The 12,177-nt window shown below is 55.5% G+C and overlaps 1 protein-coding gene across 3 annotated transcripts in view; it reads right to left on the reverse strand.

The window, feature by feature from the left end:
* Positions 1 to 5,014: 5,014 nt before the first annotated feature.
* The window catches only part of EPHB2 (EPH receptor B2), a 119,318-nt gene continuing 112,155 nt past the window's right edge, over positions 5,015 to 12,177 (reverse strand). For 2 of the 3 annotated variants that reach the window (XM_061187017.1, XM_061187018.1), the window contains exons 9-15: positions 11,866 to 11,988; positions 11,025 to 11,272; positions 9,851 to 10,066; positions 8,810 to 8,959; positions 7,562 to 7,755; positions 5,926 to 6,081; positions 5,104 to 5,376 (exon numbers count right to left, since the gene is read on the reverse strand). In XM_061187017.1, the coding sequence (XP_061043000.1) occupies positions 5,268 to 5,376; positions 5,926 to 6,081; positions 7,562 to 7,755; positions 8,810 to 8,959; positions 9,851 to 10,066; positions 11,025 to 11,272; positions 11,866 to 11,988 (1,196 nt within the window). In that variant the 3' untranslated portion in view covers positions 5,104 to 5,267. Of the gene's footprint in view, positions 5,377 to 5,925; positions 6,082 to 7,561; positions 7,756 to 8,809; positions 8,960 to 9,850; positions 10,067 to 11,024; positions 11,273 to 11,865; positions 11,989 to 12,177 lie in introns of all 3 variants that reach the window. The other variant, XM_061187015.1, reaches the window with a different exon arrangement.

Consider the following 12,177-nt stretch of genomic DNA (forward strand, 5'->3'; position numbering starts at 1 on the left):
CTCTGACGGGGAGTCCCTGAGCCTTCCTGTGTCACAGAACAAAGGCCAAGTCACTTCCTCTGATTTCCCTGAAGGGGAATCTGGCCAGCTTCGAGGCCATAGTCCATGCTGTTTTATGGTAGGAGCCATTTCATGGGAGGCTGGGTCAAGGTGGGCAAGGTGGAACGTGCATGTGCGGTGCGACTCCCTAACCTCCCTCTGGGTTCCCCAGCATAACACACTATTGCAAAGGGCAGGACCCCGCCCCCTTCCAACAGCATGTCTGGGTGATCTCTCCAGGGCCAGGGCGACGGGGCAGAGATGGGCTTCCTGAGCAGTTTGCATACCACTTACCCAGCCCCCAGCCCTGTTCTCTTCATCCCTCCGCTCTGCCCCCCGCGGGGCTCTGCCTGCCTTCCCGTGACCTTACCACCACCCGCGTCTACTCCGCTCTGGCCATGAGTGGCAGCTCTCTCAGTGCCTGGCCTGGAGGAAATGGGGTGGGCATCTCAGTCGAATGCAGCTGAATTAAGAATCAGGTAGCACAAAATCCAACCCTGCTGTTCCAAGCAGCTGAAATGACTCTTTGGATTATCTGCGTCAGTGAGTGAGGATGGAAAAGGAAGCAGCAGGGCCTGGATTCTCCGGGAATAAATGAGGGCTTCTCCAGGGGACTTTTCCCCCGGGGGAGAGGGGGAGCTGTGAGGCATCCTGCTCCCATCTGATGGCCGAACTGCCTGCTCCTTCTAGCACCTGATGCTGACTCTGCGACTCTTCTTCTCAAGAACCTGTTGTGGCTGGACTGTGCATCGTGTCCAAACTGCCTCAACCTCCCCTCAAACCAACCCCCGCCTTCCAGCACTGCTCTGGTCCATCCAGAAACGACTCCTCACTGTTAACCATGCTGCCCTTTGCATCTTTGGTTACACTGCACCTCCCACTTGGAGTGACCTTTCTCTCAACGTCTGTTATCGTCAAGACAGCCTCCTCTGTGAAGCCCTCTATGACAATCCCAGCCCATTTGCTCTTTCCCTCCTCTTACCAACCAGCATTCAGACATCAGGTGCTTCATGTCGTCTGAGTGTGGTGGAGTGGGCATTGGAAGCAGGTAGACACAACCCTGCTCTGCCTCTTCCTGGCTGTGGAATCCTGAGCAAGCTACTTCCTCTCTCTGAGCCCATTCTCCCCCAGCCCCCCAGCCCCATCTGTGGAAGGAAATAGTCCCTCCTCACAGGGCTGCAGTGTATAAAGTGTTTCGCATGCTTGGCTCACCCAGTCCAGTCCTCTCACTCATTTTACAAACGCGAGAGTGAGGCTCAGGGGAGCTGGCTTGCCCAGATCTGTGTCTTAAGTTAGTGGTCAGAGCTGCCACTCTGGTGGCAGTGTGCTTTTTCCCTAGCATCATGCCTCATCCTGACCTTCGAATGCATTTACATTATTTCCTCGGACAAGTCATCCAGCCTTTGGTACCATTTGGAACTTCAGGGGCTCAGGGGAGAGCCAGGAGTGGCTGAGGGCCCAGCACCGGGGTGGGCAGTGGTCTGGGGCCATGATTGCTGCTTGTGCTTCAGCCAGGGGTGAGGAAGAGCTGGCACGGGGCGGGAGCTCCTAGTCTTCTGGAGATGAGCCCCCGATCTGAGAGGGGTGCAAAGCTAGTGAATGCACACAAGGGGGTGGCAGAGAGCTCCCTGAGAGGGACCGACCAGAAATGATGGGGAAAGTCCAGCTAATGCCATCTGAGCAGGAGGCACCACTGGGTAGCGAAGAGCCACCGCCCCAAGTCCCTAAGTATCCCCGACTGCCCCCGCCACCCTAGCCTCTACTCTGGGGCCTTTTGGTGTAGCACTACGGCCATCATCTATTCTGATTGGTTTGCCCCCATCTTACCGGTTGATAGATATTTAGAGTATCATCCCCCAGGAAGAGGCCTGCTGATCATCAACAGTAACCCATCTCACCCATCTGGGGGCGCTTCTGGGGCAGTAGGAGCGGGGGCGACGGCAGGGCTCTCTATTACCCAGCCTGGCGCTGTGCAGATCTGCCTGTCACACCCTCTCAGAGCAGCTGGTCCCCATTACCATGGTGCCCTGGCCCATGTTTGCAAGGCAGCTTTCTTTCCTCAAGTACCAACTGTGTGCAGAGCGGCTGGAAACTCCCCTCACACTGCTGGGCAGGTGGGGGCTGGCACTTGGGGAGGTTGAGCCAGGAAAGGATTAGTAAGCAGGCAGCGGGTGGCTCAGAGCCGTGTGCCCGGGCGAGCAGGCAGCATCAGTGGAAGGCGCTTGGCAGCACGGCCCACCATCCCCACTGAGAAGCAAGCAAGAGGTGGCAGGGGGAGCTGCCCCAGCAGCGGGGAGAGGGGAGCATCTGCCTGCACCGGGGACAGTCACAGCGACGTCTGTCTGTTACCCTGAAGTAGAGACAGAGGGTTTGGGTAGCACCCTAACTCTTGAGAAGCCGGCACGTGGAGGCCCAGGACCACGGAGGACTCAGGCCCTGAAGGGCGGATGGGCAGACGTGCTGCCTAGCAGACACCAGCCTAGCGGCTTAGGACAGGAAGCCATCTGACAGGAAGCACCGACTGCCAGCCCCCTGTGGGGCCCCAGAGCAGTTGGGGGGGCGGGCTGAGGAGACAGAGTTAATCTGAAGAGCATCAGGGCAGCTCCCTCCAGAAGGTGACCTTGTGTGTCGGGACAGCTGCCACCCGTGCTGGGCATCTTTGGGGCACAAAGGGCAGCTGGCTGGGCCAAGGCTGGCCAGTTCGTGGGAAACCAGCCAATGCCTTCCTTGTGGCTTGCTCTGCTGTTCCCCCTGGGGGGGCCCATGCTCCCCTCTAATCCCTTCCTTCCCCTCGCATCTCGGGCTCTGAGAACAGGTGAGTGACAGATGACAGGCTGGTCCGTGTTGGATGCTTGCTCTCACTGAGGGGCCTTTAGTTGACCACCTGCGGCATGAATCTTTCTCACTGGTCAGCCTCCCACGGACAAAGGGAAAGGTCCTGAGATGTGGCGTCCCTGGCTCCCCCTCCCCAGCCTCCTCCTTCCACACGAAGAATTTTGATTGTACGTGAGTAGAAGTCTATCTGCTCAGAGGATAATTAGAGTTGACCAGGATAAGGTGATAATACCTGTGGCTTTGACTGCGGATCCATGGGTTCTCCGGGACCCTCACACTCCCACCATCACAGCTCACTTAATACCTGGGCCCCCTTTCTCTGGCCCAAAAGAGCGAGTGCACTGCTGTCACCTCCCTGCTCCTAATGCGTCCTGCAGTGGTTCACACTGATCTGCAGGGCATCAGACTCCAAGTTCTGAGCCACTTCCAACTCACTTCTTTCATTGCCTGTGCTTTTGACAAGCCAGAGCCAGAAAGGCCACATGGACCACTGGTGTCCTCCATGTGTTTTCTCAGCCCCGGGCCTTCTGGAACCCTGAGGTAGGAAAAGTCCCTTAGAAGAGCATCATGGGTCACTTGACATGTCCCAAAGGTGCCAGGGTCTCTGTTGGAACTGACAGAGAACAGGGGTCATTTTCTAGCTAAAGTGTTTATTTCCATTCAGTTCACTAACCGATTGTTCTGCTCAGGCAGCTGCATTTGCTCACAGGAGAGAGTCTGTGGCCAGACCCCTTGGCTGATTATATTCCCATGGCCAAGACTTTCAGACCTGGGCAAAGGTCAGGTGGAGGGAAAGAGGTGGGAGAGAAATCACATGCTTTCTTGCAAGAGGAGGAGAGGAGCACGCCTGCACATGGTCTGAGGGTGATGCTCTGGAGGGCTGGGATATCACAGTGAATGATCTGGGTCCTGGCCTCGGATGCAGCCTGGTTTAGGCTCCCAGAGACCAAACTGGGTTCTGGCCATCCGAGGGCACTCAGGAACCTCGAAGGGGCCTGTTTGCCTGGAAAGTACTGGATAGACTGGGACAGAAGGAGAGTGGAGATGTGGGCAGAGGCTTCTGGCCCTGCAGCCTCCTCCTCCTTCTCAATCTGTTGCTTTCAAAAACAGTCCTGGGGTGGGATGCTCCTCCACCTTGGCCCCCACCCTCCACCCAAATCTCACTCAGTCTCTGAATGGCCCAGATGGCCCCGTGGCAGTTGGCTTTGGTGAGGCCTGGCAGCAGGTGGGAACTCTATGCAGGGGGGAGGAGGGAAGGGTGTCAATGAAAACCATATAAAAAATCCAGAAATGTGCATATAAAATCTCGCCCTTGGTGTATTGCCTAAGTCAGTAAGCAGAAAGCACCTTCTTCCTGGAGAAGGATCAAGTCCTCAAAAGGTAGGAAATGTCAAAGTGTCACTTCATTGTCATAAAAAAAAACCAACCAACAAACCCCCCCCCAAACCAAATCCACCCCTGACCAAAATACCCCCGAGTCCACAAATTGCTGTAAACAAACCCAGATGTAGGAGCAATCCTTCTCAGTGGCAGTCGTAGCTGATGGCAGTCATTGCGGCATCAGTCCTCCAGGTGTGGACGGGCAGGAGTGGGTGCCCAGCTGGGCCATGGCCGCCGAGCTGTGCGCGTGACGTGGACGTGGAGCTGCAGACCGGGGGGAGGGGGATGGTCAACCTCAGGAAGGCTGACCTTTCGGGTGTCCCCATGCTCTCCCTGACCCAGGAGGACAAAAGTCCCTTTTCAGCCCCGGGAGCTGACAGGAGAAACAAGTCTCTTTCATTGGAGTTTCTAAAATATTCTCCAAAGACAGAAAAATTCTTCTGTTTGCCCAGCGGCAGCGGGATTGGATTTTCCAAGAGTGGTTCCGGGGGTGGCTACCCGTCGCCTGCCCATCCTCCTGGCACGTGGCTGTTGAGTGAGACTTGGAAGAGCAGCCCCGGGGACGGGAGAGAAGTGTGGCCCCTGTGTCTCCCCTTCACATTTGTGTTCCTGAAAGTGTTTCTTGGCTCCGGCCAGGTCACCTTCCCAGAGGGAGCTGGAGAGAAACTGCTTTTGATCTCCAATTGGACAAACTGCATGAATCTCCCAAGCCCTTTTTTTCCTCCAAGAACAATGATCGCTTTCCTTATGAGAATCCTCTTTAAAAACTATTCCTTGTGTTTCCCGCCCCCTCCCGGGATCTATTTTCTTTTGTCCCCATTCCCTTTTTTCCATCATCTGAAGTTGCACGTGTTCTTGGTGACGTCTCATGGCTGGAGCGCTGCTTGGTTCTTCCTGTTGCCCGTGGCCTCCTGGCAGGTGGCTGACCCTGCGGTGGACGAAGAACCGGGGGCCGGCATGTGGGGTGGAGGGGGCGGGGCCTGGAGGAAGAGGTGAGCCGAGGCAGGTGAACGTCAAACCTCCACAGACTGGATCTGGTTCATCTGTGCCCGCATCACCTGGATACTGTTCAGGATTTTTTTCTGGTGACCAGCCAAGGTGACCCCAACCCGGAGAATGTCCCTTTGGGAGAGAAGCACATGTGTTAGGGAAATGTGGGGGTGGAGGGACTCTGTCCAGGTAGAGCTGCCTGGGCTTTTCCAGGGGTTTCCTGCTGGAGAGGGCAAGGCAGGGGGTGAAGGGCCTGGGGGAATGGGTGGGCATCTGGAGCTGGAGTGAGTGAATGTTGAGATGGGAGGAGCCCGTGATTAGGAATCAGGGCGCCTAGGTGCACGTGTCTCCTCTGCCTCGGGAGAGGAGAAGGGAACCTGCATTTATTAAGTACCCAGTCATTCACTTTATATCTCCTTTCATCTTCCTACTACTCCCCAGTTTACAGAAGAGAAAACTGGGGCTAAGAAGGGTTCTGTGATTTGCCCAAGGTCACGGCCAGTGGGTGGCAGGAGACCTGGGTGTTGATATGAATGTGAGTCCGTGTTGGCCGTCTTGCCCCTTGGTCCCCCATATCCCTGCTGGGACACTGTCTATTCCTCACTTTCCAGAGCCCCCCGCGTGGCGGGATGGGTGGGGAGGGCGGCTAATGGCAGTGGGTGGAAGCGGCTGGGCACTTACTCCATCATCATCTGCGACACAACATCGAAGGAGGTGAAGCCGGCATTGGCGAAGCTCTCCTTGTACTGCCCCATCTTGATGGCCTCCAGCCACTCGTCCACTGTGTTAAAGCTGGTGTAGTCGGGGATCGTGCGGTCCAGCAGCGGCAGGTTGATTCTGGGGGTGGGGTGGGCAACGGGGACGGTCAGGGCACATGCTGACCTGGGGGTGAAGGTAAGCACTACACTTGCAGGCTATGTGCGTACCTGCACGCGTGCATCCATGTGTGTGAACGCAGGTGAGTGTGTATGTATGTGAGCATTTCTGTGTGAGAGCAGGAGTGAGTTTGAACTCACGTAAATGTGCACACATATATGTGTGAGTAGGCGAGAGTGAGTGTGTGCAGGACTCAGAGCTGGGGTTACCTGGAAAGTCTAGGGAAGCCTCTACAGGGACTGCGGAGAGGCTGGACCACAGTGGTGAGGCGGGAGATGCTTCTCCATGCTTCTTCTTTTGAGGAGGAGGGATTTCAGCTGGACTAACTGTGCTGATTATTTGCTGTTTCCTCCCCTGATGCCCTTCTGTCCTTCTCTACCATGGTTGTGCTACAGGAAGCTGATCTTGTGGAATGCCTCTCCAAAGTCCAGACAGAGCTGGTGGGGCTAGTGGGAATGACTTCCTGGCAGGCGAGGTGTGAAGTGACCCTCAGGCTAAAAGCTCAGAGTGATTTTTATCCGAAGAATCAGGAGTGGCTGATGCAGGGTCATGGTGAGGAGGGACGGGCAGAGGCAAACACGAAAATCTCTCGGCCCTAAGAACTTGGCAGGTGAAGGACTTGGGCCCAGAGAGTCTCTGGCCACAGCCAGCCCTGGACCCCAAGGACATCTAGCCGGACGCCCCTCAGAAGCCTTGTGTGATCAAGAGTCCTGAAGTGTAAGAGTGCGCAGGGCCAGGGCTGGCCTGTTGAAGCTGCCCCGGCAAGGCAGTGGTGGCTGCAGACCTGATGCAGGGCGCCCTGGGACCACTGGGAGAAGGAAAGCTCCAGGATCACTGGAGCTAGCGCACCTCCTGAGCCAGTCTCTCTGATATAAGGATGGCAACCCGAGTGTGGGGCGTGTGTGCATGTGTTTGTATGGTGTGTGTGTACTTCTGAACGTGTGTGCTCAGGGACCTGTGGATGTGTGTAGGTGTGAGAGCCTGAGAATGGGTGTCTCCATGTGTGTGAGATTGTGTGTGAGCACAAGCATGAGCGTTCGTGCCCAGCTGTATGTTCACGTACACGTACGGGACTATATTTGTGTGTGTACATGCATGTGTGTGTGGGCCTGGCCATGTCGAGGAGGCTGCAAATGCGAGTCAGAGGGTCCAGGTTTAAGAGTGGAGGAGGAAACTGAGTGAGGAGTAAATCTATTCACCAAGATTCTGACGATTTCTCTTAAAAGCTGTCCTCTCCGACCATGCTTTAAAAGATGCTTCCTCTACCAGACTGGGCTTCCTTCTCCTTCTCAGGATAGTCTGTGTCCTGCAGTCTGCACCCCAAGGTAGCCATCTTCCCAACAAACACTAGTGCTGTCCTTCCCCATCCCAATTCAGCTTTACCAGAGGGGGTGGGGCCAGGGCAGAACTGGGAAAAGGGGCGGGACAGGTGGGGCGGTACCCGGAAGAGAGGGGCGCCATGGCTTTGAGGCTGTTAGGGTTGCGGATCATCTTGTCCAGCGTGTTGACGATCTGGCCGAACTTGGGCCGGTGGTTGCGGTCCTTCTGCCAGCAGTCCAGCATGAGCTGGTGCAGCGCGCTTGGGCAGTCCATGGGTGGTGGCAGCCGATAGTCCTGCTCTATGGCATTGATTACCTGGGGACAACACAGGGGCCGGGTGGGGCTGGGTGGGTGAGGTAAGAGCATCTGCCCTCTGGCCTGGCCCGTCTTGCCCCCAGTACATGGCAGGACAGACTTGCTTGGTTGCCATGGCAACTACCCCCACTTCCTGGAGGCAGCCCCAGTATGTGCCTCACCTGGGTTCCCACCATCTGTGGCCTCGGTCTGGCCTGGCAGCTGGGTGTTCTGCTCCCCCTACTCACCCACCCAGCACCCTGAGATACCCTCTGCCTCAGGGTCCACCAGGCTGACCCTCCTGTGGGCAACCCCACCTGGCTCTTCTGTCAGGGAAAGGAGCCCAAACACCTCTCCAAACTCTCCTGCCCCTAGGGCCAAATTCATCTTCCCCAGCTTGACTGTAGGTACCTTCCCTGCTCAAGCATTCCCTGTTCTGGCGTTGCTGCAAATCAGAATTCCTCGGATCGACTTTCAAACACCCCATTATTGAACCTCATCGACCTTTCGGATCAACTTCCCTCTCCATGCTCCCCGACACGACCCCTCATCATCCCACTTCTGGGCCTTTGCACAGGCTGTTCTTTCCACTGGAAGCCCTCGCGTCTCCAAGTCCCACTACTGTGTGAGTCCCACCTGTCTGTGAAGATTTCCTGGCTGATCTTGCCCACACTGCCCTTGCTCCAACACCTACAGGGCTGGACACCTGCCTCCTCCACTTTAGTACCTGATCATACATAGCACCTGATAACTACATCTGGTTCCCAGAATAATTGTCTTGTCTCCCATATGGGTGGTAAACACCTGAGGGGCAGATATGGTCTCATTCAGGGTTGGCCACAGGTGACAGCATCCTGAAGATTTGCTGGTTTGTGGATGGGTAGGCCTTTCCTACTCCTGAGCCCCCTGGAGAGTCCAGGGTCCTGTGCAGATGTTTGAATCAACCAACATCGGGCTGGGATCTCAGAGACCTTGCTCCCACCCCCTGAGGGACACGCAAAAGGCCAGAAGTTCTGGATCTTCCCCTCCTGTCTGGCTGGCCAGAGAGGCTCTGCCCACCCCCTTGGAGACTTACGTCCTGGTTGGTCATGTCCCAGTAGGGTCGCTCCCCATAGGACATCACCTCCCACATGACGATACCATAGCTCCAGACGTCACTGGCCGAGGTGAACTTCCGGTACTGGATGGCTTCTGGGGCCGTCCAGCGGATGGGGATCTTCCCACCCTGGGGAACAGAATGAGGAGGGTTAATGGGTGGGAGGCTTACCCACATGCCCTCTGCTCGCAAAGCTCCCCACCCTGTGCCCTGTGCTGCACAATTACACGAAGTATCTTACTGTTCCCCAGACTCACCTTGCTGCTCTAGACCTCCAGGCATTTGCACATGCCTTTCCCTCTGCGTGAAGTGCCTTTTCCCACTCTGCCATCTGGTAACCTCCTTCTCATCCTTGAAGTCCCTCTGCAAATCTTTCCCTAAGTCCCAAAGAGTTGCTCATGCTTCTCAATCCTACAGCTGTGTGCCATACCCCTCCATCAGGAGGCACTTCTCAACAGACAGCAGTACTCATATCATTTGCCTACTTACCTGGCTCTATTTGAACCATCTCTGAGCTCTTTGAGGCTAGGGATTGTGTCTTATTCCTCTCTGTTTAAAACTCTTCAACAACCCCAACAGCTTTCGGGAGAGAGTCCTGAGCTTGGGCAGTCAAGAGTCTCCGCGATCTGGCCCTGCCTACTTCTCCGGCATGGGTGCCCACCACTTTCCCCGACAGCCTGTGCTTCAGTCACAGCTCCCCATGAGAATACGGCATCTGACAAACTTTTACTGGCACCTGGCTTTCAGCTCAGCTATCACTCCCTCTTGGCAAGCCTTCCTCTGCCTCCCAAGGCTGGTGTCTAACTCACAGCCCCGTCACTCTGTGGTGCTCTGCACTTCTGTGTCCACCAGTCCGCGAGCTCCAAGAGGGCAGAAAACACGGTTTATGTCTCTACGTCTCCAGGGCCCAGCACAGCGCTTGCCATGAGCAAGTGTTGGTGGAAACGTATTGCGGGGAGAGATGGATATCCGTCCTCCGCCCTGGCCCTGTGACTCCACTGTTCCCTGCCTCCGTCTTACCAGGGCGCTGGTGTAGGTGGGGTCTGAGGTATCGTCCTCCAGAAAGCGTGAGAGCCCAAAGTCAGACACCTTGCAGACCAGGTTGCTGTTGACGAGGATGTTGCGGGCAGCCAGGTCGCGGTGGACGTAGTTCATGTCTGCCAGGTACTTCATGCCGGCCGCGATGCCCCGCAGCATGCCCACCAGCTGGATGACTGTGAACTGTCCATCATTTTGCTTCGGGAGAAGTGGAGGAAACACAGAGTAAATGGAAGGGCATGAGTCAGATCTCTGGGGCATTCTCAGAATGGGAAACCAGAGCAGGACCCTGCTGCCCTGGCCTGGGCTCTTGGTGGGAAGGACTCAGATGCTCAGAGATCTCAGAGAGGCCCAGGAGAGGCCAGTTTCAGGGTGGTGGAGAGAACATGGACTCTGGAGCTGGTTTGACTCTGGCTCTGCCCCTTGCTGGCTGTGCAACCTTGGACATGTGACCTAACCTCTCTGAGTCTCAGTTTCGTCATCTGTGTGTTAAATGGGGATAACTAACACCCACCTTCTAGGGCTGTCAGAGTTCAACAAGAAGGTGCATGGAAGGTGCCTAGCATGTACTAGGTGCTTAATAAATATTTATTAAATAGCATCTAGTCTGATGGCATACTTCTGATTCTTAGTCAGTGTTCTTTGTCTAGCTGGTTGACTGTGATCTCTTGGGGGGCCTAGAAACTTTCCTCTGTTGGCCTTGTGCTCTGAACTCTCTCCCTGTACAGCTTTGGGAAAATCCAAATCTGGTAAAAACTCTGGACTCAGGGTCAAGAAACCTTGTTCCAGTCCTGGCTCTCATCTGGACCCTCTGGGTACACTGGGCAAACTCTACTTCTCTTAGAGCCTCAGTTTTCTCTTGTGCATAATGAGAAGGCTGGCTAAGAGCTTGGAGGGAACAGATTTCAGGTTGTATGCCAACTCTGATCAACTCGCTGTGGTTTCCTGGATTGAGACGGATTCTGAGATTGCTTCTGGGTTTAGTGGGACAGAGTCTGGGATTTATTAGCAATGCCTGGCATGGGTAAAGGAATGGAAAGTGGCAGCAAGCAAGCCATTCTGGACCTAGATCTTTCCAAGACCCTTTCAGGCTCTGACAGTATAAAGCTATGTCTACCACTCCTTTTCCTGCCCCACCACTCTTGGCTTCCCCTACCCGGAGGAAGGAGTCCAGGGAGCCATTCTCCATAAACTCAGTGATGATCATCACAGGTGTGCTCTTGGTGACAACACCCTCCAGGTGGATGACGTTGGGGTGGTCGAACTGGCCCATGATGGAGGCCTCGCTCAGGAAGTCCCGGCGCTGCTTCTCAGTATAGCCCGACTTGAGCGTCTTGATGGCTACAAAGATCTCTCTCTTGCCTGGCAGCTTCAGGTGGCCGCTGCATACCTCACCAAACTCCCCTGGGACAGACACACCAAAAGAGGCAGGATGTCCCTTACCAGGTGGAAGTGCCACCTCCCTGTTCCCTGTAACCTCTGCTCCTGGGACCTGCAGGAGCTTTTCCTCCTCAGTGGTCAGCTCATCCTCCCAGACACAGAACCCCTTTATAGAATGCAAGGGCCCAGAAGAGTCTCAGCCACCTTTGGGAGTAAGAGGAAATCTTTCATGGCTATCCTGTGGTATTTGGCTGGGTGTGGGGTGAGGATGTAGGGGAACCTGGGGAGATGGAGCGAGGGACCTGGGATGAATGGTGGGAAGGACAAAGCACTAGACTAAGTCCAGAGACCTGGGTTCCAGACTTAGCTCAATCTCTGATGTGATGTGCAAGTTCCTTCCCAGTCCTGTGCCTCAGTTTCCTCATCTGGTGATGAAGTAGTTTTACTGGGTGAACTTTGAGGGCCCTTCCACCTTGGGTATTCTGAGCCTTCAGGCCTTGGAGGGTCCTCTGAGGCTCCTGCCCCACATCCTGCCCTCTATCCCAGGAGTACACACTGGGGTGGTCCCCTGACCCATGGCTGAGGCCATGGTACCTGAGAGGGTACCAGTCACCTACCTGCTCCAATCACCTGCTCAATTTTGACACAGGAGATGTCAATTTCCTTGGCAAACTCCCGCACTGCCTCATTGGGGTCCTCGTAGGTGAAAGGGTCGATGTAGATCTTCATGCCTGGGGTCACTGGGACAGAAGACCAGGCTCAGTCATGTGTGCAGACACAAGACGTGGACAGATAGAAAAGTGAGAGCCAGTCCCTCCGTGGAGGGAAGTACACTCCCATGTGGCCCCTGTATGAATGGGGCAAGCCCCTGCATTTCACTTGATCTCTCTGGGTCTCAGTGAGCAGATGGGCACTGAGCTGAGTAGAAG

The sequence above is a fragment of the Eubalaena glacialis genome, chromosome 3, assembly GCF_028564815.1.
Source record: "Eubalaena glacialis isolate mEubGla1 chromosome 3, mEubGla1.1.hap2.+ XY, whole genome shotgun sequence".
Lineage (NCBI taxonomy): Eukaryota > Metazoa > Chordata > Mammalia > Artiodactyla > Balaenidae > Eubalaena > Eubalaena glacialis.